The 22751-nt window shown below is 43.5% G+C and overlaps 1 protein-coding gene across 2 annotated transcripts in view; it reads right to left on the reverse strand.

Moving 5' to 3' along the window:
• Nucleotides 1-8670: 8670 nt before the first annotated feature.
• Nucleotides 8671-22751, reverse strand: part of BFSP2 (beaded filament structural protein 2) — a 76637-nt gene continuing 62556 nt past the window's right edge. The window contains exons 5-7 of one of the 2 annotated variants that reach the window (XM_070466738.1): nucleotides 13537-13662; nucleotides 11122-11342; nucleotides 8671-8954 (exon numbers count right to left, since the gene is read on the reverse strand). In XM_070466738.1, the coding sequence (XP_070322839.1) occupies nucleotides 8951-8954; nucleotides 11122-11342; nucleotides 13537-13662 (351 nt within the window). In that variant the 3' untranslated portion in view covers nucleotides 8671-8950. Of the gene's footprint in view, nucleotides 8955-11121; nucleotides 11343-13536; nucleotides 13669-22751 lie in introns of both variants that reach the window. The other variant, XM_020895864.2, reaches the window with a different exon arrangement.

The raw sequence follows: 22751 nt of genomic DNA on the forward strand, positions 1-22751 counted from the left end.
AGTCCAGATGTAACTAGACTGAGGGAGAGTCTATGGGACCTCTATGAGGGAGTGAGAACTTGCAGAAGGGCTCAGCTGAGCAAATAGGGGCTAGATATGAGCCTCTTTTGATTTATTACCCCTTCTGGGGCCTGTGCAGTAAGGAGGAGAGGGATGTGGCATAAAATGAAAGACCTGTGTCACAGGAGGCCAAGCATTCTGCTGGGGGAACTCCTTCCAAAAGAGCTAACTATGAGAAGAAGTGTAGTGGAGAAGAAGGATTACCTGGAGGAAGCCGGTGAAACTGTTGGAATGGCAGTCACTCAACTTATACTCACTTAGGATGCAGCAGCAGCACCAGGATACTCAGGGATACCTCCCTGCCAGGCACTTCAGACATATTTGGGGAAATTAAGCAGGACTTCTTACCGATAAGCTTGCAAATATGACCTTAGTTGTTTTCAGAAGGTAGTTAAGCCCATAGTACATCCCATACACCTCTACTCAACTTTAATCTGCACTGTCCAATATGGTAGACACTAGTCATGTGTGTCTACTGAGTTTTTGAAATATGGATAGTGTGGCTGTGGAACGGAATTTGAAATGTTATTTAATTTTAATTTAAAAATGGAAGGTGTATAGAATATTTGTCCTGTAAAACTTTAGAAAATTGAAATGCTTCATTTTGAAATTTATAGATTTAGAATTGATTTTCAACTTGTGCAATACCTCCTTAAATGTGATATTAATAATTAAACATAAGAGTCAGTGGATTTACTTAACTTGATTAGGTGTGATTTTGAAGTTGACATGCTGTTGCTTCAAAGTTACATAAATTCTTCTGAAAAAGGTGAATATAAATGGTCAGTATAGTTGTAAACATCGAAGGAAAACAATTTTTTGGTCCTCAATTCAGTTATTGGAAAACTTCTAAGTATGTTTGGAATAACTTGGGTTTGTGAGTCTACTCGCCAACTATAAATTTTATGAGAGCTAAATACAGATCAAATACTTCAAATAAAAGTTTAGTATCCAAATCAAGATGGAAAAGAAGGGCAAAATATAAGCCAGATTAGAAAATTTAGTACCAAGAAAAGAACGGAAAATTTCTAATGAATAATTATAAAACATAACATCAATTATGTGCTGAAATGATAGGATTTTGGATACAGCAAGATTAAATAAGTCATTAAGATTAGTTTCATTGGTCTCCCACTCCCTTTTAAAAATGTGGCTATTAAAAAAAAAATGTGGCTATTAGAAAATTTAAAATGACATATGTGGCTTGCATCCATTTCTTTTTTAAAAAGATAGCTTTATTTTTTTAAAATAAGTTATTTCTTATTTTTGGTTGTGCTGGCGTTCACTGTTGCAGAGGGCTTTCTCTAGTTGTGGTGTGCACGCTTCTCATTGAGGTGGCCTCTCTTGTTGCAGAGCACAGGCTTTAGGCACGTGGGCTCAGTAGTTGTCGCACATGGGTTTAGTTGCCCTGTGGCATGTGGGATCTTCCCAGGCCAGGGATCAAACCCATGTCCCCTGCATTGGCAGGCAGATTCCTATCCGTTATACCACCAGGGAGGCCTTGCATTCCATTTCTGTTGGACACTGCTGATCTAGATTATCTGAAAGCAGGTCCACATTTTGTCCTTATCCATATCCTCAGTGACATGTAACAGGGCTACATAAATGGTCGTTGAGGAAGATGATTTAATCTTGGAGCAAGCTTTCTACAGCTGAGCATGATGGGTGCTCAGGTAAACTGCTAAGACTGAATTCATAAAATAAGGTGTAAAGCCACTCTTTCACTTTCCCAGGAGAGCTTATACTCTCCATGTTTCTCTAACATCTTTTCCCTTGGTCACCACTAGCTAAATGATGAAGTGTTGAATCTACTACTGGTCTATTGATTCCTGCCCCACCACTGCCCCTTGATTTCTTCCCAAAGCACCTATAGCATCACTGATATTATGAAGGGAGTTGGCAGTAACTTGTCTTAAAGCTTAACATTCAGAAAACTAAGATCATGGCATCTGGTCCCATCACTTCATGGCAAATAGATGGGGAGACAGTGGAAACAGTGTCAGACTTTATTTTTTTGGGCTCCAAAGTCACTGCAGATGGTGACTGCAGCCATGAAATTAAAAGACGCTTACTCCTTGGAAGGAAAGTGATGACCAACCTAGATAGCATGTTAAAAAGCAGAGACATTACATTGCCAAAAAAAGGTCTGTCTGGTCAAGGCTATGGTTTTTCCAGTGGTCATGTATGGATGTGAGAGTTGGACTGTGAAGAAAGCTGAGCACTGAAAAATTGATGCTTTTGAACTATGGTGTTGGAGAAGACTCTTGAGAGTCCCTTGGACTGCAAGGAGATCCAACCAGTCCATCCTAAAGGAGATCAGTCCTGGGTGTTCATTGGAGGGACTGATGCTGAAGCTGAAACTCCAATACTTTGGCTGCCTCTTGCGAAGAGCTGACTCATTGGAAAAAGCCCTGATGCTGGGAGGGGTTGGGGGCAGGAGGATAAGGAGACAACAGAGGATGAGATGGTAGGATGGCATCACCGACTCGATGGACATGGGTTTGAGTAAACTCTGGGAGTTGGTGATGGACAGGGAGGCCTGGCTTGCTGCAATTCATGGGGTCACAAAGAGTTGGACATGACTGAGCGACTGAACTGAACTGAACTGAACTGTCTCTAGTCTGGTTTGCCAAGTAGGCTTTTGAGTTTGAAACTGTGAACCTCATTCATATGCATTTCCTGTCCAGGCCCTCAGTAAGAAATTCAGCTGCAGAAAACAAAACAAAACAACAAATACCTGTGATTTGTCCAAAGAAGTTAGGCAGTTTATTGCTTATCCACTTTATGAAGCCTCTTCCCCTAAAATTCAACATGGCTTTAAAAAAAAATTATTTATTTGGTTGCACTGGGTCTTTGTTGCTGTGAACGGCCAGTGAGTGGGGGCTATTTGCTAGTTACTGGGCACTGGCTTCTTATTGCAGTGGCTTCTCTTGTGGAATACGGACTCAGTAGTTGTGGTGCACAGGCTTAGTTGCCCCGTGGCATGTGTAATCTTCCTGGAGCAGGGATTGAACTCTGGTCCCCTGCACTGAGGTGAGTTCTTAACTACTAGACCACCAGGGAAGCTCTCAACATGACTTTTGTGTCCAATCTTGTACTGCACTGAAAGCCTGACTCTCTGTGATGTGAATTACCTTTCCCTTTCAAGAGGAGCTGGAGAAAATGGAATATTTTCTCTTATGCTTGACAGGGACAAGTGGGTTTTCTGTTGACTCTGCAGCACAGCACATCTATGGTGGGATCTACTCCGGTTCCTGCTCAACCTATTGTTCAAAATAACCAGTCTATATGATCTAATTAAGCCAGTCGCTTCAGCAGAGAAAATAGTTTGCTTTATTTCATCACTCAACAAGCAGATTAATTTCTTGAACATGACTGGAACTGCTGTGCTGCTGTGTCAGGAGACTGAGTTTTCAATCAAGACTGGGCAAGGACATGGCCTGGATCACCTTTTCCCCTTTTCCTGTGTTCCAATATCCAAGCTAGAAATGCTACACAAACCTTCATTATATCATTTAAGGTCAGATACTACGTGGGGAATATGAAGTATGGAGTGTTTTTGTCTGATATGATTAGGGCTGCCAGATAATTTTTTGGTAGAAGTATGTCTCATGCAATATGTGGGACATATCATACTTCTATTAAAAATTATTCATTATTTGTATGAAATTCAGATTTACCTAGGCATCCTATATTTTCATTCACTAAGTCCAGCAACTCTAGGTAAGATGCTACAATGGCCCCAAAGAGCCACCACTTTCTTTTACCATTTCTCAAACAAAAAGATGATGTGTTTAAGAAAGGATATCTTTAGCGCAATAGTATCAGAAACAAATAGTTAGGAATGAGTTTAACCAAGGAGGGGAAGATCTCTACACTGAAAACCATAAGACATTGATGAAAGAAATCAAACAAGACACAAATAAATGGAAAGGTATTCTGTGTTCATGGATTGGAAGAATTAATATTGTTAAAATGTCTATTCTACTCAAAGCCATCTAGAAATTTAATGCAGTTTCTATCAAGAGTCCAATGGCATTTTTAACAGAAGTAGAAAAAACAGTTCTAAAATTTACATGGAACCACAAAAGACCATGAATTACAAAAACAATCCTGAGAAAGAAGAACAAAGAGAGAAGCATAACATTTCCTGATTTCAAGCTATACTATAAAATTACAGTAATTAAACTGTACAATATTGGCATAAACTAGTTACATAGATCAATGGAACAGAACTAAGAGCCCAGAAGTACTCTCAGACATATATGGTCAACTAATATTTGACAAGGGAGCCAAGAATATTCAGTGAAGAAAACATAGTCTCTTCAATAACTGAGAAAATTGGATATCACATAAAGAATGAAACTTGACCCCTTATCTTATACTACTCACAAAAATTAACTCAAAATGAATTAAAGACCTAAATGTAAGATGAGAACTCATACAACTCCTTGAAGAAAACATAGGGAAAAAGCTCTGTGACATGTGTCTTGACAAACAACTTTTTGGATGTGACACCTAAAGCACAAGCAACAAAATAAAAAGTAAACAAGTGAGACGACATCAAACTAAAAAACTTTTGCCCAGCAAAAACAAACAAACAAAAACCAACAAAAGACAACCTATGGATTGGGAAAACATATTTGCAAACTATACATCTACTGAGGGGTTAATATCCAAATTATAATGAAGAAAACTGACCTTTTCCAGTCCTGGGGTCACTGCCGAGTTTTCCAAATTTGCTGGCATATTGAGTGCAGCACTTTCACAGCATCATCTTTTAGGATTTGAAATAGCTCAACTGGAATTCCATCACCTCCACTAGCTTTGTTCAGAGTGATGCTTCCTAAGGTCCACTTGACTTTGCATTCCAGGATGCCTGGCTCTAGGCAGGTGATCATACCATCATGATTATCTGAGTCATGAAGATTTTTTTCTAGCCACAGAACAGGAAAAGTTCAGTTTTCATTCCAATCCCAAAAAAAGGCAATGCCAAAGAATGTTTAAACTACCACACAATTGCACTCATCTCACACACTAGCAAAGAAATGCTCCAAATTCTCCAAGTCGGGCTTCAACAGTACGTGAACCGGGAACTTCCAGATGATCAAGCAGGATTTAGAAAAGGCAGAGGAACCAGAGATCAAATTGCCACCATCCATTGGATCATCGAAAAAGCAAGAGAGTTCCAGAAAAACATCTACTTCTATTTTATTGACTATGCCAAAGTCTTTGTGTGGATCACAACAAACTGTGGAAAATTCTTAAAGAGATGGGAATACCATACCACCTGATCTGCCTCCTGAGAAATCTGTATGCAGTTCAGGAAGCAACAGTCAGAACCAGACATGGAACAACACAGTGGTTACAAATCAGGAAAGGAGTGTGTCAAGGCTGTATATTGTCACCCTGCTTATTTAACTTATATGCAGAGTACATCATGTGAAATGCTGGATTAGATGAAGCACAAGCTGGAATCAAGGTTGCCAGGAGAAATATCAATAATTTCTCATATGCAGATGATACCACCCTTATGGAAGAAAGTGAAGAAGAACTAAAGAGCTTCTTGATGAAAGTGAAAGAAGAGAGTGAAAAAATTGGCTTAAAACTCAACATTCAGAAAACTAAAATCATGGCATCTGGTCCTATCACTTCATGGCAAATAGATGGGGAGACAGTGGAAATGGTGACAGACTTTATTTTGGGGGGTTCCAAAATCACTGCAGATTGTGACTGTAGCCAAAAAATTAAGACGTCTGCTCCTTGGAAGAAAAATTAGGACCAACCTAGACAGCATATTAAAAAGCAGAGACATTACTTTGCCGACAAATGTCAGTCTAGTCAAAGCTATGGTTTTTCCAGTAGTCATGTATCGATGTGAGAGTTGGACTATAAAGAAAGCTGAGTGCTGAAGAATTGATGCTTTTGAACTGTGGTGTTGGAGGAGACTCTTGAGAGTCCCTTAGACTGCAAGGAGATCTAACCAGTCCATCCTAAATGAAATCAGTCCTGTGTAATCACTGGAAGGACTGATGCTGAACCTGAAACTCCAATACTTTGACCACCTGATACAAAGAACTGACTTATTTGAAAAGACCCTGATGCTGGGAAAGATTGAAGGCAGGAGGAGAAGGGAGCAACAAAGATGAGATGGTTGGATGACATCACTGACTGGATGGACATGAGTTTGAGTAAATTCCCGGAGTTGGTGATGGACAGGGAGGCCTGGCGTGCCACAGTCCATGGGGTCGCCAAACAACTGAGTGACTGAACTGAACTGATATAAGATAATGGATGTTAACTTATTGTGGTAATCATTCACAATATGTCAAATCATTATGCTATATACTTTAAACTTACACAGTGTTGCACATCAGTTTTATCTCAGTAAATCTGGAAAAAATATTTGTGTGCTATATGGAGATAATCAGAGACCAGCATGGTGTTTGATGGTTCCTGCTGAATCATCTTACTGAAACCAACAGAGGTCAGATCTGAGTGTCTGTGTTCACATTTTCTATGATAAACTGAACTATGTTAAAGGAGTCGCGCAAATTGTAATGTGCTGCTCTGTCTGCTTTGCTTTGTTTCCCCTTTTATGTGCCCATATGAACTCCTCAATGAGATTGTAAACCCAACAGGACAGAAACTGTGTCTTCTTTTTACTGGGATCCCCAAAGTCCAACAAAATGTCTGGGTACCAGCAGATGCTTGGAAGTGTGATACATGATAATGAAAGGGAGACTTACCTTGGTCTGAAATGCAATGGACATTCTAACAGTCTCAGTGGGAGTTTTGTGACCCAGGCACCAGGCCAGAGGTCAGTGGAGTAACCTGGTCTGGAAATAGAGCCCATCTGCGCTTTCGGAGGAGTCTGTCGAAAGCCCTTCTCTGGTTTGCCCCAGAACAAGTGCTCCATCCTTAAGGCCAACACAAGCAACAGCCTCCCTGCCACCTGTCAGTGAACTGCTGCCAGAGTGTAATTGTACCGGATGCTGTGAGAGGAAGCCTGAATTAAATGAGGCTTCAGCAGGGCCAGCAGTGCCTTTTCTTACCTGTTAATGAAGCCTCATTAGAAACAGCAAGAAACTGTGCTGAGAACTGGAGGCACCAGTCTGCTGGGCTCTCCTTGCCAAAGGATGATTAACTTAATGATTTACGGCAGCTGCCCTTTGAGATTACAGAGCCGAGGAGACTGAGTGTGTGCGGCCGGCACAGTGTGCTGTCTGGTGGAAGCTTGGGAGGGTGTACAATCCATTCTCTCCTAGCTTCCAGGTTCTGGGAAATGCACAGCCATTCAGATCCAGAAGTACCTCATTCTGATGGCTGGCCTTCTGAGGCTCTCCAGCTGTGTTTAAGTTAGAGATTTAGATCATGGCTGGGGAACAAAAATTCACCGTAATAAGTAAGAAAGAAATGAAGAAGACCCCAGTGAACAGGCATTCTATAAAGTTGGCTGTGCACTCTTCTGGGGAGGCCCTGGTACCCAGGGCTTCAGTCATGGGCACCCCTGGGTGTGCATGATCTCTTGATCAGTGCTTTCTGAAATGCAGCTGTAGGTGGTGTCTTGACTGTTTCTATGCTTCAGACAACAAAGGGAATCATGCAAAGGTGCCACGCAAACTGTAAATAGCTGTCCTGCCCACCTGACTTATTAATGCAATTCCTTTGATCCTGGAAGCCAAAAGGGAAACGAGTTGGAGTGATTTCAACCAGGCGATCACCATGTCTTGCCTCGCTTCTCTTTCTAACTTTCTTAAAGGTAAATAAGATTCCATTTGTTTATGTTGACCTTGGCTATTTGGAAGCCCAGGAACTGAAGGAGGGGGTCTTCGAATGTGCCCATATTGGACACACTGCCCTGTCTGGATTAGCTGCTTATGTGAGGACAGAGACTCAGCTTGGATAGTTTTTAATTTTGGTCTGTAATTCTGTGTGACAGGTGTGCTGACAGGAGCTTGGGGGAGGAATTAAGAAATTAAGTCTGGGCTGTGTGTGTGTGTGTGTGTGTGGTTTTGGAGGCACTGAGAGCCTGTGCTAGGACACAGGTGGTGGTTTCAGTTTTAATCAGAAGGCAGGGGAGTCTCGAATGGGTAGGCGGCAGATTCATGAACTATATTTGGCTGGCCTGGGCCCTGAGAGGGCTGGGGAAGGACCCTGGAAGAATGTTCTGAGGCTGCAAGTGTAGGCAACCACAGTCACAACCTAATTCATCTCCCACAGATTTAAACTGAAGTTCCCTTTAAACTGACTGAGAGAGATACTCTGCCAAGAGCAGTGAAATGTGGGTGTCTGCGCATAACTACTCATGCAGAGCACGCTAAGGACACCTGAATGCTCTGTGATCATGCTACATGCTAGACCCCCTCTAGCAAGAACATTGTTTTTCCCTCCAATGGTGGCATTCTGGTATGCTGAGCACAACTCTCACCCCAGAAGCACATTTATGTTGATAAACCCAAGAGCAGCTGACCCTTGCATAATGAGGAAGATGGCATCATGCTCCAGGACCCTTCCAGAAGCCTTTAAGAATGGCCCCGTGAGGTAAGGCCAGGTAGGTAAAGTGATATCCATCTCTATCTGATGGTGGGTTGAACAAGGTGGGCAGACTGGAAGCCACACACAAAGCATTTATTTGAGAGGAGCAAGGGAGGTTGCTTGAGCTATAGACTACTTGAATTAAGGCAGCAGGACCCTCTCCACTTCCAGGAAGCTTTTCAGCTCAAGCTGAACCAACCAGGAAATCCAGCTTGGGGTGAGGAGTGGGAAGGGTGAAGGGAGATGGGGGTTGGAGGTGTAAGGGGGTGGGTGTGGGAATTCCTTAGGGAACTTCGTTGGTCACTTGGTGAAGAAGGCAGCATTTTCTTCATGAAAAGAGGGTATTTCTCCATTAGCTGAAACAAACAAAACCCCCAAAACACATTTGAGTGAGAAAAGCCATAGATGATGAAAATTAGTAAATAAATCACAATAGGATTACAGGAAAGGTAGATGTTTCACAGAAAGAATTTGGCCTTTGGAACAAGACAGTTTGTGTTTCAACTCCTTCCTCCACGGTTATTAGCTGTGTGACCTTGGGTAAATGACTTAAGCTCTCTTTGACCTTGTTTCCTGTCTGTAAAATGGGGATAATGATGTAGTTCTGGCAAAGTTTTGAGTTGAAATGAAGATAGCATAGGGCTTGAGACTGTGCTGGCACATAGCAGGCACTCACTGAATGGAGTTTTTGAAGTAAATTTAACCTATCTTGTTACTTTTTGATTCAGTTATTCATACGCACCTGAAAAAATTAGCATTGTTACAAACATCTAGCTTTTATAATCAACAGAAATCAATCCAATAAAAAGACAGTTGGAAACAGGAGCTGGATGACATGTTTTTCGTTTGAAAGGAGTGAGTGTTAGGTTGCTTCCTGGCCCTCTTACCTTCTAAGAAGGGGATGTACAGAGTACAGTGAGAGCCAGGACACCTGGGATCCAGTCCAGCTCTGCCTACCCGGGTGACCATGGGAAAATCTTTTTCTGTTCTGGACTTCTTCTCTCTGGAATCATGAGCCGTTGTACTATATAATCAACAGGTTGTCTCTTAGCCCTGCTATTCTATTTCTCATTCAATGTGTGCCATAGAATGGATCTTGGAGGGCATGAAGATATAGAATTATGATGAAAGAAAGTCTTGAATTTCCTTAAAGAATTGGCAAGGAAGCTGAGCCCCAAGCCTCATGCCTATGCTTCAGGGTGTCCTTACCCACTAAAAAAGTACTGCTATATGCACATATATGTGCTTGGTGTATATGTATATATATATCACACATATGTATTATATTTATGTGTTATATACATATGTACCACATACACACATAAATGTATATATACCATATACACACATATATGTACTTTGATGTACACATGTCATTCCCAACCTCTCACCTCTGTCCACTATGGAGGCTGGAAAAGCTAAATAGTTGCTTTCCCAGCTTCCCTTGCAGGTAGATCTAATCATGTGAGCAGACTCTGGTTAATGAGATAAAAGAGAAAGTCAATTGGAGGCCTTCTCAAAATATTTTCCCTTCACTAAAAGGAGTGAATCATGCAGGGAAAATCCTTTCTTCTGTCCCCTCTTCCCTCCTTCTTCTTGCCATGCATGAAGTTATGCTGTCTGGAGCTGTGGTAGGCATTTGGCAACCATGGGTGACAAAATTGAAGACAGGAATGGTAAATCAGAGGGATGAAATGAGCTGGGGACCTGACTGACATCACGAGCGGTCTAGCCTACCTCATCTCTGAAACATTCAGGTGAACGTGGTTTATGCCCTTGCTGCTCAACTTGTGGTCAGTGGACCAGTACAGGCATCACCTGAGAGTTCTGTCAGAAAAGCAGAGTCTCAGGTCCTGTCTCAGACTTACAGAAGCAGAATTTGCATTTTTAAAAAGATGCCCAGGCTTGACATGTTTCAGGAGTGCTGGTTTATAGCTTCATTAATTAGGACTTACTACATGCAGCAGAAAGCATTGCTAACAGCTACCATGTAGTATGAGGTGTGTGTGAACCATATAGGTGTGTCTATAGGTGTCTGTCTATATGTCTGTATACATGAATATATACTGACATCCACACATATATGTATACACACATAAGTATACACTATATATTCATCTGTATATTGTGTTGTTTAGTTGCTAAGTCATGTCTGACTCTTTGCAAACCCATGGACTGTAGCCCAGTCTCCTCTGTCCATGGGATTTTCCAGGCAAGAATTCTGGAGTTGCTTGCCATTTCCTTCTCCAGGGGATCTTCTCCATCCAGGGATCCAACGCTTGTCTCCTTCTTGGCAGGTGGATTCTTTACCACTGAGCCACCAGGGGAGACAAATACTTGTGTATCTACGTACATATGAATGGAAAAATCCTGGGAGGACAGTCAGGCTGTGGGAGCTGAGGGGGTGTGTTGGGCGGTGATTTCTCCTTCTTACATTAATTACTTTTATAGTATTTGAGAAACTGTTGAATCGGAACCCACGAGGACCTAGCCCTCTCCTAACAAAGCAGAGCAGAGACGCACCTGCTCTCCTCGCGGTCCAGCAGCGCGTGGTAGGAGGCCACGTCCCGCTGCAGCTGGCATTTGTGCGACAGCAGGTGCTCCCGGGCCTGCAGCTGCTGCTCCGCCTCCGCGCGCATCTCCCTGAGCTCCGCCTCCAGCCTGCTGACCACCGCCCCCAGGTTCTGCAGCTCGATGTCGTGCCAGTGTTTGGCGTCGTGCAAGGTGTTCTCCAGGCCTCGTTTCTGCAAGAGAGGGAACGCGGGCCAGGCTCGAGGCCGACGGGCGGGCCCTGGGAAGGGGGAGGTGGGCAGAGCCGTGGGAGGGGCTGGCTTCGGCCTGGTCTGTCCGTTTCTGCCAGGACGATTACCTTGACCGACTGAGGTGGGTCAGTGGGGGAAGTACTGAATCCTCCTGGGGAGGCCAGAGACTTGTTTAGTTTAATTCACTGATCCTTCCTCTGGGGGTGGAGGTGGAGAGGGAGATGAGGAAAAAAAAGAGAGGAGGGAGGCCAGGAGGGAGGGCCTATGAGACAGAATGATGAGAGAAAATGAGGGGGAGATGAGTGAGAGAAGGAGAGAGATAAAAGGAAAGAGAAATACACACACACACACACACACACACACACACACACACACAGGAGGCAGTCTGCAGGTGTTTCTTCAAAGAAATTTTGCAGTCTTCTCCCTGAACCGCCTCCACGCCTTTTTGCTCCTGACTGCTCACCCTCCGGGCACCTTCCTTCCTCTGTGAACCCCCACTCACCGTCCTGCTGGGATGCTGTCTCCTCCTGCACGCTTCCCACATTCCCCAGTCAGAAATAACGTCACTGGTCTCTATACCCTCAGCATCTCTGTCCTTAGCGTTTCGGTAGCTCACTGTGCTAGTTCCTCTTCCCCAGCTGCCCCTTCGCCCCACCCTTAGCCCATCTCTCTCTGAGCTGAGCCGCACCGGTTGGTCTCTACCAGACTCACGACTTGGTCCTCTCTGGGACTGACTCCTGTGTTGATGTGTCCAGCACAGACGTCTCCCCACCCATGCAGACTTGCTATTGATGGGCTCTCTTCCTAGAAATATACACAGGTTGTGGGCACCTCAAATCAAGGTGTTCAAAATGAAGCCATTGGCTTCCTTCCAAACCTGCTGGCCCATCTGCTCCTGTTGAGCTGGAGAACTCAACAGGAGCTAGAAACCAGGGAAAGATGCCCCTGATCCTGCTTCCCTCCCAGATTCAATTATCAGAGTCCTGCCTCTTGTGTATTCTGAAACATTTTCCCATTTGTGCCCCCTCTGCTCCAGCCACCAATACCCTGGATGGATGCTTATCACCTCTCATCTGGAGGAAGCTCCGTGGCCTCCCAGCTCACTTCCCCTGACTGTAGTTCCTCCTCCTCTGCACTGCAGCCCCACTCCTGCCCCCACCCCGTCGCTAACAGCAGCCACCATGTGCTGTCTAAAGCCCAAATCTGCTTGTATCCCTCTCCTCCTCACCTGGATGACTCCTATTCACCCCATGTCCAAGATCAGGGGTCACCTTTCTTAGGAAACCTCTTGTGCCTGCCACCAACAGGCTGGATTAGGGGGTCCCTTCTCTGGGTTTCACAGCTTCCCAAGCACACACACGCCCTGGAAGTGGGCAGAGCTTCTTAGGGGCATGTCTCCTCTAGCAGATGCTGAGCTCCTTGAGAGCAGGAACCTGGTCTCTATAACCCCAGAGACCAGACAGGACCTGATACAGAGCAGGGGTGTGTGTGTGTGTTGCCTAGATAACAGCACTTGTATTATGGTTACACTTACTGCCCTATCTCCCCACTAGACTGAAACTTTCTTCTCATCTTCCTGTATACCAAGCCCTGCAAACTGTAGGGCTTTACTGACCAGTAAACACCTTTAAAAAATGGTATGCATCTCTTTAAAGGTTTTTAGTAGTTCTAATTATGCAGTTCTATAATTTAGAATCTGGCTTTTTATATGACACATAAGAAACAAATATCTTTCTAAATTGGGCTGAGTCTTGTTGAAACAGGTTTCTGTACTCTCTTTTGACCATTGTGACTGAGATGGAAGATTCTTGGTCAAGATGTCATCTTGAATCATGACTACTGTTAAGCAGAGGCCACCATGTTATCTTATTTAAACCTTCCTAACTTTACAGGATATAAGAATGTTGAGTCAGATTCCCATCCTAGGTATGTCTACAGGTAGCAAAATGTGATTAGTAGAAATAAATGTAGATCAGTGTCTGATCTGGTTGTTATTTGCTGGTAAGGTCTGGGGTGCTAACCCTACCTACTACACTCAGCATTCCGTATCAGATGATTCTTTGCAGGCCTCAAAACTCTCACGTGCTGTGAGATGGGAAACCCATACAACTACAGTTAGACAGCCGAGAGTTAAACTTGCCACAGGAAAGGCCAGGACTGCTCCTGGCCTACTCACCAGAGCTCGTAAGGACTCCGTCTCAGCCTGCAGGCTCTGGATTTGGCAGGAAGTGTTGTGCAACTCCACCCTGAGGGCTGCAGCCAGCTTCTCTTCCTGGGTCTGGGCCCTGCGAGCCAGTTCCGCCTGTTGCTGTGGAGAGTCAGGAGTGAGCAGAGGAGCCACGGCCTGAACTCGTCGTTCCCTCTCACCCTCTTGGAAACAGCCATTTGATTTAAAAATCACTTTTTTAAAAATAGGTACCCACATGAACTTGCATTCCAACACTTAATTAATTTGAACATATAGTGCATGCAAATAGAACAAAATACAAAAGATCTTCTAAAGGATATATAGTAGAAAGTCACCTTTTCTTCCTTTCCCTAATTACTTCATTCTGTTTCTAGTTTCTTATATCTCCTACCAGAGCTATTTCATTCATTTATAAACAGATGCATATGAGCATCCCTCCTTGCTTTGGTACTTAATACATTTTTAGAAACTATTCTATAGCAGTACATGTAGATCAATTACATTCTTTTTAAGGGTTGCATGATATTACCTTGCTTGGAGGTACTGTGATTATTTGGAAGTTTCCCACTGATTGACACTTACCTTGTTTCCAGTCTTGGCCTGTTATGAACAATGATGCAATCCCTCATTTTCCATACATGGGGGGATCTCTGAGGGGTAAATTGCTGTAGTGAAACTGCTGAGTCAAAAACATAGGCATTTCAGACTTCCCTGGTGGTTCAGTGATTAACAATCTGCCTGCCAATGCAGGGGGCACAGGTTCAGTTCCTGGTCTGGGAAGATTCCACGTGTTGGGGAGCAACCAAGCCTCTGCACTGTAACTACTGGAGCCCTTGTGCTCTAGGGCCTGTGAATCACAGCTACTGATCCACACGCTGCAACTACTGAAGTCTGTGTGCCTAGAGCCCATGCTTAGCAACAAGAGATGCCACTGCAAATATAAGGTGGTGCACCACAATGAAGGGAAGCCTCAACTTGCCACAACTAGAGAAGCCTGTGTGCAGCAATGAAGACCCAGTGCAACCCCCCAAAATTAATTAATTGATAATAAAAAACCCAGTGCTAAGGGGTCATCGGGAGGGATTAAACAAAAAAGTAGGCGTTGTAACCATGATAAACTTTGGAAATTTGAACTCCCTCCAGCTTTGCAATTGTCCCACACCTTCCTCCAACAAGGGGTGAACCAACTCAACCTGATAGCTGCTGTTTTCCTGTAAAAATCCGTCTGACCACCACTGTGAATATAGGGGGAAGATCTGTGTTTCTCCCCAGAGCAAGATGGACATATTCTGATTCCTCCTACATTCAAGAGAGCGGGTCTCTGTTACTCCTCTTTGCTGGAGAAAAGGGAAAACACCAGAGTTCTTCCTCATGTTTCTTCAGCGCAGTCCAATAAAAGGTCTCCAAGTCAATGATGTAGGAGAAAATAAACTGCTTTCTCTCCTAGGTTACTGGCTTTCTGAGTTTCCCATCTTTACTACATATGAATATTTATTTATAGAATTATGCCCAAATAGTCCAACCTAATTGAGTGGCTAAAAAATCCCAAATCAAAAGGCTCACATTCTCAGTAGCAGTTCTGCCAATTCTTGCTATTTGAGGTTTATTAAGAGCTCAACAAAAATGTCTATTAAATGCCAGGGAGCAGCTGAAGGACAGCAGAATCTGTGGGCCCAGCTCTGACTGGTTGGCCCATGGCTATGTGTCTCTGGCCCATTATTCAGCCTCTCTGAGTTCCAGTCTTAGATGATGTTGAGTGGGGAATAATAATCATATGATGACTGCCTCCTGGGGTCACTGTGAGACTCCCATCAGTTATGCATGTGGAGGTTTTTAGAACCTTAAAAGTGCGCAAATATTGGCTCTGTGTATTTTCTATATGTAACAAGGAATAGTAGCTAACACATGAGTTTGCAAAAGTCACTATAGTTGGATACTCCTAAAGATAACTGATGGGCTTCCCAGGTGGCTCAGTGGGAAAGGATCTACCTGCCAATGCAGGAGACACAAGAGATGCGGGTTCGATCCCTAGATCGGGAAGCTTCTCTGGAGGAGGAAATGGCAATTCAATTCAGTATACTTGCCCGAAAAATTCCATGTACAGGGGAGTCTTGTGGGCTACAGTCCATGGGGTCACAAAGAGTCAGACATGACTGAACTATACAGTAGTTTGAAATCAGCCATGGTGAGAGTACTTACACCATGGAAACTGGCAAACACTACAAATCAGGGATTGAATTATTGTTTTGTTGATTGTGCAGACTTAAGAAAGGGATGCAGAAAGTGTTAATAATGCAGATTAAACTTAAAAGTGGGTCATGTCTATAGCTATTGCATTGATAATGTCACAAAAATTAGAGGGGCTATTCTTCCAGTATTTGAAAATTACTATGTGATTCACAAAGATGGGGAATACATGTAAATCCATGGCTAATTCATTTCAATGTATGACAAAAACCACTGCAATTAGCCTCCAACTAATAAAAATAAATGGAAAAAAAAAAGAAGTCAGTCATAGCACTGATTAATGAACTCATAAAGTCAATGGAAATATCAACCGAAATTCATAGCAGAGTTGTCCTCATTCATATGATGCGAGTGACTTTTTGTTTAATTTGATGTTAATAATCAAGCACTTTTCTGATTTTGTGACACTACAGTTGATGACAGAATTATTAAAATGGCTAGCAGATTTTGTAAGAAATAGCAAGTCACACTGAAGCTATAGTTTCTAGTGGAAAAACAAAGTATTTTATCTTAAAATTTGTTATTTCTAAAATAACATAAAGAAAATATCAACAGAAACTTTTATGTTACCTCTAAGTAGTAATATGAGTTTGATTGGCACATAACTATGTGTGTTTACATTTCCCTGCAGAGAGTAGTTGGGAAATGTCACCAGCATGAGTTAGAGTTGGGCATGAGGGGAAGTCTAGTCCCATGGAGACACATTTCAGTTCCTTGGTGGGCAGGTCTGGGGTAAAGCTGCTGGCCAAGGAATGAACTGTCCCTCTCCTCCACTCAGATAATGTAGTCTGTGGTTCAGTGGTACACACTGGTCTCTGGAGAGATTAATCCCCATGTCTCAGTTTTATTAGCAAAATGCTGTACCCAAATGTTTCCCAAGTATTCTTAGACAACTAGCATGGTTTGTCACATATACGAATACTTATTCAAATTGTTTTTGAGTCAATTCACTTTTTCTTTGTAAATAAGTGTCTTAAAACTGAGATCTGTGGTTAAGTTCTCAAATATTAACATGTGGCTGCATCATTTGGGACACCTTGTGAAAATGCAGATTCTGGGTCAGGAGATTCTGAGTGGGGCCCAGGAATGTGCATTTAAAACTTCCATGTGACGCCTGGTCCATGGAAGCGAAGTTCTAGGTTGTTACGGAAACTGATAAAACTGTATTACTTGCCAAAGATAAAAGATAACTGAAAAATCAATAAAATGAAAACAAGCCACTGTATTGTATTTTAACAAATGCTGCTTGCCAAGCTGCTGAATTTCAAGGCTGGCTTTCTCTTTGTTGAAAGGTGGAATGAATAAATATAAGAGAAGTGTTAGTGACATCCCAGCACTAAATGGAAACTTTCTTGCACCATTTTTTAAATTAAGGTGGAAAGAAAAAGAAACTAATTTGATCCCTATGGATTTAAATATTGTTTTATATCACATCTCCAACATTCTCAAGAGGAGAAGGGGGTGACAGAGGATGAGATGGTTGGATGGCATCACTGACTCAAAGGACATGAGTTTGAGCAAACTCTAGGAGATAGTGAAGGACAGGGAAGCCTGCTGTGCTTCACTCCACGGGGGTCACAAAGAGTTGGACATGACTTGGCGACTGAACAATAATGATGACCTTCTTAAACCAGCTTGCCACAAATGATACTTGCCCTTCATATACTGCTACTGCTAAGTCACTTCAGTCGTGTCCGACTCTGTGCGACGCCATCCCTGGGATTCTCCAGGCAAGAACACTGGAGTGGGTTGCCATTTCCTTCTCCAATGCATAAAAGTGAAAAGTGAAAGTGAAGTCGCTCAGCCATGTCCGACTCTTTGCGACCCCATGGACTGCAGCCTACCAGGCTCCTCCATCCATGGGATTTTCCAGGCAAGAGTACTGGAGTGGGGTGCCATTGCCTCCTCCGGCCCTTCATATGGGGACAGTCAATTGTTTTAACTCACCTAAAAGTATAACATGTTCTTCTCCAGTGGCTTTTAGATTTATGTTGACCCAACACCTCCAGATTTCTCCTCATACACCAAACAGCAGGTGTGTGTTTCTAGCTCCTGAGCATGGGAAGGGGGGACCTTGATCTGTGGTTCAGGGCCATTGCTGGGATGTGTGCTGAGATTCAAATATGTTGGTCCCTAGGCTTGCAAACCAGCTTGAAACCTTGGCTCCACAGTGCAGGAGCTGGGCTACTCAGGTGTGCACTCCAGCAATATTTCTGGGGCAGGAGAGCATATTGGCATTTAGAAATATGGTAAAAAAATTCAAATTAATTTTTACAGATTGGCATGGTGTTGCACATGAAGGATGGATGTGAGAGAAAAAGAGCAGCAGGCTGTCAAGGAAGTCAGAATGAAGAATTGGATGGTAAAGAGCCATCCAATTGGAGGGGTAAAGAGCCATCTCCACACCCCACCCACTTTGCTGATTAGCGCTGCTGTTCCTCCAAACACCCTGGGCACTTGGAAAGGCGACTTGGAAGTGGAGATTGTGTGGTGTGAGGGGAGAGTGAGAGTTTAAGAGGAGGCAGAGCATGGAGAGCAATGATGCAGGTCCAAGCTGAGCGCTCAAGGGTGGACATGTGCAATCTGCCTTTCCCTGAGCAGTCGCTGCGTGGGCTCCGGAGTGTCACAAGCTCTCTGGGTTTTGCAGCTGGGGAACAGCTTTATGAGAGCATCACTCTGCCCACGTTCTTGCTCAACCTCATTATGGTCACTTTCATGGAGAAAGGGAAAGCAATGGGTTCCTTGGAGAAGCAGGGGTTTCTGATCTTGCTCCACAGAAGAATCTTACGCCTGGTGGGCTACACTCCATGGGGCTCTCAAAGAGTCGGACGTGACTGAGCAACAGACACTTTCATTTTCACATCCACAGGGAAGGCACAGAATTGTGGTCTGGAAAGATCCTGACAGAATGCTGGCATAACCTTTTGGTTCCTCAAGAGAAAGCCCTCCCAACCTCACATATGAGCACACTTGTGCTCACCCTTAAAAAAGAGGATGAATCAAGGTCTCCCTGCTCCCCAGCTCCCCACCCACTCCATGTGATCTGTCTGCAGCCTAACAGTGAAGAATGTTGATTCTATAGTTAGAACACATGGTTTGAATCCTAGCTCTGCCATGTCCTAACTTTGTGATCTTGGGTAATTTATCTAACCTCTCAGTGCCTCAGTTTTCTTCTCTATATAATGGATGAAATCACAGTAGCTATCTCAGGTTAGGAAGATGAAATAAGAACAGGCCTGTCAAGTGCTCTGGACACTGTTTGGCACCTGGTAAACCCTTAGTAAGCTCCTGCTTTCCTGGCTCGGCTCACTCTGTCTTGCGGAAGAGTGGTCTTTCTGTCCACTGCCTTGCACCTGCTCCCCAGCCAACCTCACACTTGGGGGTAGCACCTTGTGTGCAAGAACAACGTCTTACCCCTCAGGCACCTAAACTAGTTTTTACCCCTAGAATACCCCCAGCAACCTTTATTTAAGGTCAACAATGTGTCTCAGGCACAGGTTTGGGACTACAGTAGAGGAAGATCTACCAGGAATGGAATTAAATCAAACCTCCTTTTCATTAAGAGGACTAGCTATCATTATGATTATAAGGCACTTCATAGTCACAAGTGTCATATGAATGCTATCTAGCTGAGGAAAGCTTTTGCCAGGCAGCTACCCCAGCCAGATGTAGGATTTACTAGGGAGAAGGCTGGATGCCACCCAGGAGGACCTGGGTTCTCCTTAGTGGGAATTAAAAAGAAATTCTCATCTCCCTCAGTGAAACATCAACACTGGCAGGAGAGCTGGCCTGGCTTGGCTGAGCCAAATCTCTTCTTGAATTTATGTGAGAGCTGTTTGGCTGCTGAAGGGTCTCTCTTTAGGGTACAGGAGCAGTTCACAGCCTCAGTTGAAGCTGCCAAAGGAAACCCATGGGAGCACGTGGTCTGGCAGACCCCTGCCTTCTGGTAGTGGGCAAGTGCACCTGCTGATGAAATAGGAAGAAGAGGCTCAGGGAGGAGGAGTATTCTGAGAGGAAAAATAGATTTTTCTTCCTAAAGTAATTATTGAAAAAGTTGAAATGACAGCATTTTTGCTCTGGTTCATGGATATCACCCCATTCTTAAGAAGGCTCACCTCCTCTCTGTCCCTGCCAGGAGACCAAATGTTGAATACAGGCCCCCCCGACCTTAATGTCTCAGGGATTTGTGCTGTCTTGTCTTTGCAGATCTCTTGGTTTAGAAGTAAGATCTCTATGCTTTTCTTGGGAAAGAGCTACTGTTAAGAAATATCCAAGACAGCTTTGAGATCAGCAGAATCATGTGCCAGGAATGGCCAAGAATTGAGGCCAAGGACTTTGTGTCCACAGCACCAAGCTCGGGGCTTGGCACCTGGTTTGTGCTTGATGGCAGCGTCTGAGTGAGTAAAGATTTCTTGGTAGAAGGTGTGAAGACAAGGTTGTAATAGTGAGTGATCCCCTGCTAGTCAACTGGGTGTTGACCAGTCATGGGGTTGAAAACACAATATAGGAGGTGAGGACCTGGGCGCGCCCCGACAACACCTGTGATTGTGCTGGGTAGTCAGGTAAAGAGAAGGGTGAGACAGTCTCTTCATCTTTCCTACTTTTGACTCTCCACACCTGCCCCCAGCCGCACCAGCTGGGTCACACTACCACAGCACACAGCTGCAGGAACCAAATTCTGGCCCCTGGCTCCTATACTAACACTTCCTTACAGGCTAACAACAACTTTTGAAAGCTAGCTGGAACCACCATAAAGAAAGTAAAAAGACTAGTGACAGAGAGGTCCCTGGTGGTCCAGTGGTTAGGACTCTGTGCTTCCACTTCCAAGGCTTGGTTTATTCCCTGGTCAGGAAACTAGGATCACACAAGCCATGCAGTGTGGCTAAAAAAAAAAGACAAGTGACAAGCTAGGAAGATATTTGCAACTTATATCATGGAGAGAGAATTAATTATTTCTCTAACATACAAACAGCCACTACAAACCAGTAATAGAGTCCAAGACCTAATAAAAATGGGCAAAAGATATGATCTGATAGAATACACAAAAGCAACTATGGATGAAATTCAGCCATGATGCTCCACCTTCCTCATAATATGACAAAGGCAAAATAAAAATATACTGAAAAACCATTTTTACCTATAATATTGGCAAAGATCACAAAGAGATCACAGTGTGAGAACTCAGTCTTGATGAGGATGCAGGGAATATATATTCTAAAACATTTCTAATGAGAATTGTTATAACCTTTATGGAAGGTAATTTGGCAATGTTTATCAAAATTACTGATTGCACATAATTTTTGCTCCAGCAATTCCATGTCTATAAATTTATCCAACAGATACATTTTTATATTGGGAAAGGAGGGACATACAAAGTTAGTGCCGAATCATTTATAATGTTATAGGAAAGACTGGAAGCCACCATTCACCAACAGGGTGCAGGTTAAATAAACCCTGGGATACACATTAGCTGGAACAAAGGTTGGCAGCGTTTCTGGAAAGGGCCAGATAGAAAATGTTTTAGGCTTGGCAGACCATACGGTCTCTGTTGCAACTACTCAACTCTGCTGGTTTAATGCAAATACAGCTGTAGACAATATGTAAATGATGAGCATGGCTACATTCCAATAAAACTTTATTTGTGGAGAAACAGGCAGCAGGTCAGATATTGCTTGTGGGCCAGATTTAGCTTTGTTGCCCTCTGTGGTACAATATTGTGCAGCTAAGAAGCAGTACGTTCCATATAATACTATTTGTGTAAAAAGAAATAAAATATGTACATGCTTTTTTGTATATGCATAAAATGTCTCTGAAAGGGCACATAGGAAAAGGGTAACATTTATTGACCCAACAGCAAAGACTGGGTACCTGGGACATGGGTGAAGTGACATTTCTCACTGTTTATTGTTTTGTGTATTTTGAATTTTGAACCAAGTGAAGGTATTAGATATTAAAATGAATAAATAAAGTAAGAAATAAAAGTAAGCTGGTGCTCTTTTCAAAGCTGACTCTGTGGTGTTTTTACGAGGTTTAGAAATGCGACATGACTCCTCTTCAGTGCTTGCTGTGAGGACTTATTGCACAGAAGAGCCACTGGAGATTATAGCCAACTATCAGCACACAGAGACCCCAAGATTACAGATACTCTCGGAGTCTGCTCTCCCAGAGGAACTCCCCCTGTTGACTGTCATGGCTGGACCACATGGAGCTTCAAATTTCCCATCTTGTAGCCTAGAGCAGGTGACAGCTGAGTGCCAGAAATGCATTTAATCCAAGTTCATATACCCTAGAAAATATTGACTCTTCCAGGTAAAAGCAAGCAAAGAAAAGGCACAGACACAGCAGCCTGTATAAAATATCTACCCTCACAGGGCAAGCTACTGTTTGTGAATACAGATGACATGGTGACATGTTATCCAAAGCTTCTAGTTGCTCAGGGGTAGATCTAGATCCATGCTGTCCAGTATGGTAGCCACTAGCCCACACATAGTGATTTATGTAACAAGTAATAAAAGATAAATCAAGAGTTCAGGTTCTCAGTCGTGTCAGGCACACTTCAGGTGCTCAATACCCACACATGACTGAGCTGCCTCACTGGCCTGCTGCACAGGTTATAGACCAGCCCCTCCGCCCACCTGCCCGCGGACATTTTCACCACAGCGCACCACTCCAGTCAATCTCAGTGTCTTCTCCAGCTCTAAGTTAGCAACAACCAGAAACCTCACAATTCATCTCCATCTGTTCACCTCTCTTCATTCTTAACCGTCTCCACACTCTGTCGTCCTGACTATTTGAGGCATGATGGTTACAGAGCAGATAGAGCTTCTGACCACAAATGCCTTAAACTGATCTGAGGCAAATGTGGCCTACTGTCAGGGCAGAAGGCATGGGAGCAATCTATTTATTGTGGAGTACCTGCCCCCAAGGGATTCATCAGAGCATCGGCCCCCCTCCCC

Source organism: Odocoileus virginianus, chromosome 4, assembly GCF_023699985.2.
Source record: "Odocoileus virginianus isolate 20LAN1187 ecotype Illinois chromosome 4, Ovbor_1.2, whole genome shotgun sequence".
In the NCBI taxonomy this organism is placed as follows: domain Eukaryota; kingdom Metazoa; phylum Chordata; class Mammalia; order Artiodactyla; family Cervidae; genus Odocoileus; species Odocoileus virginianus.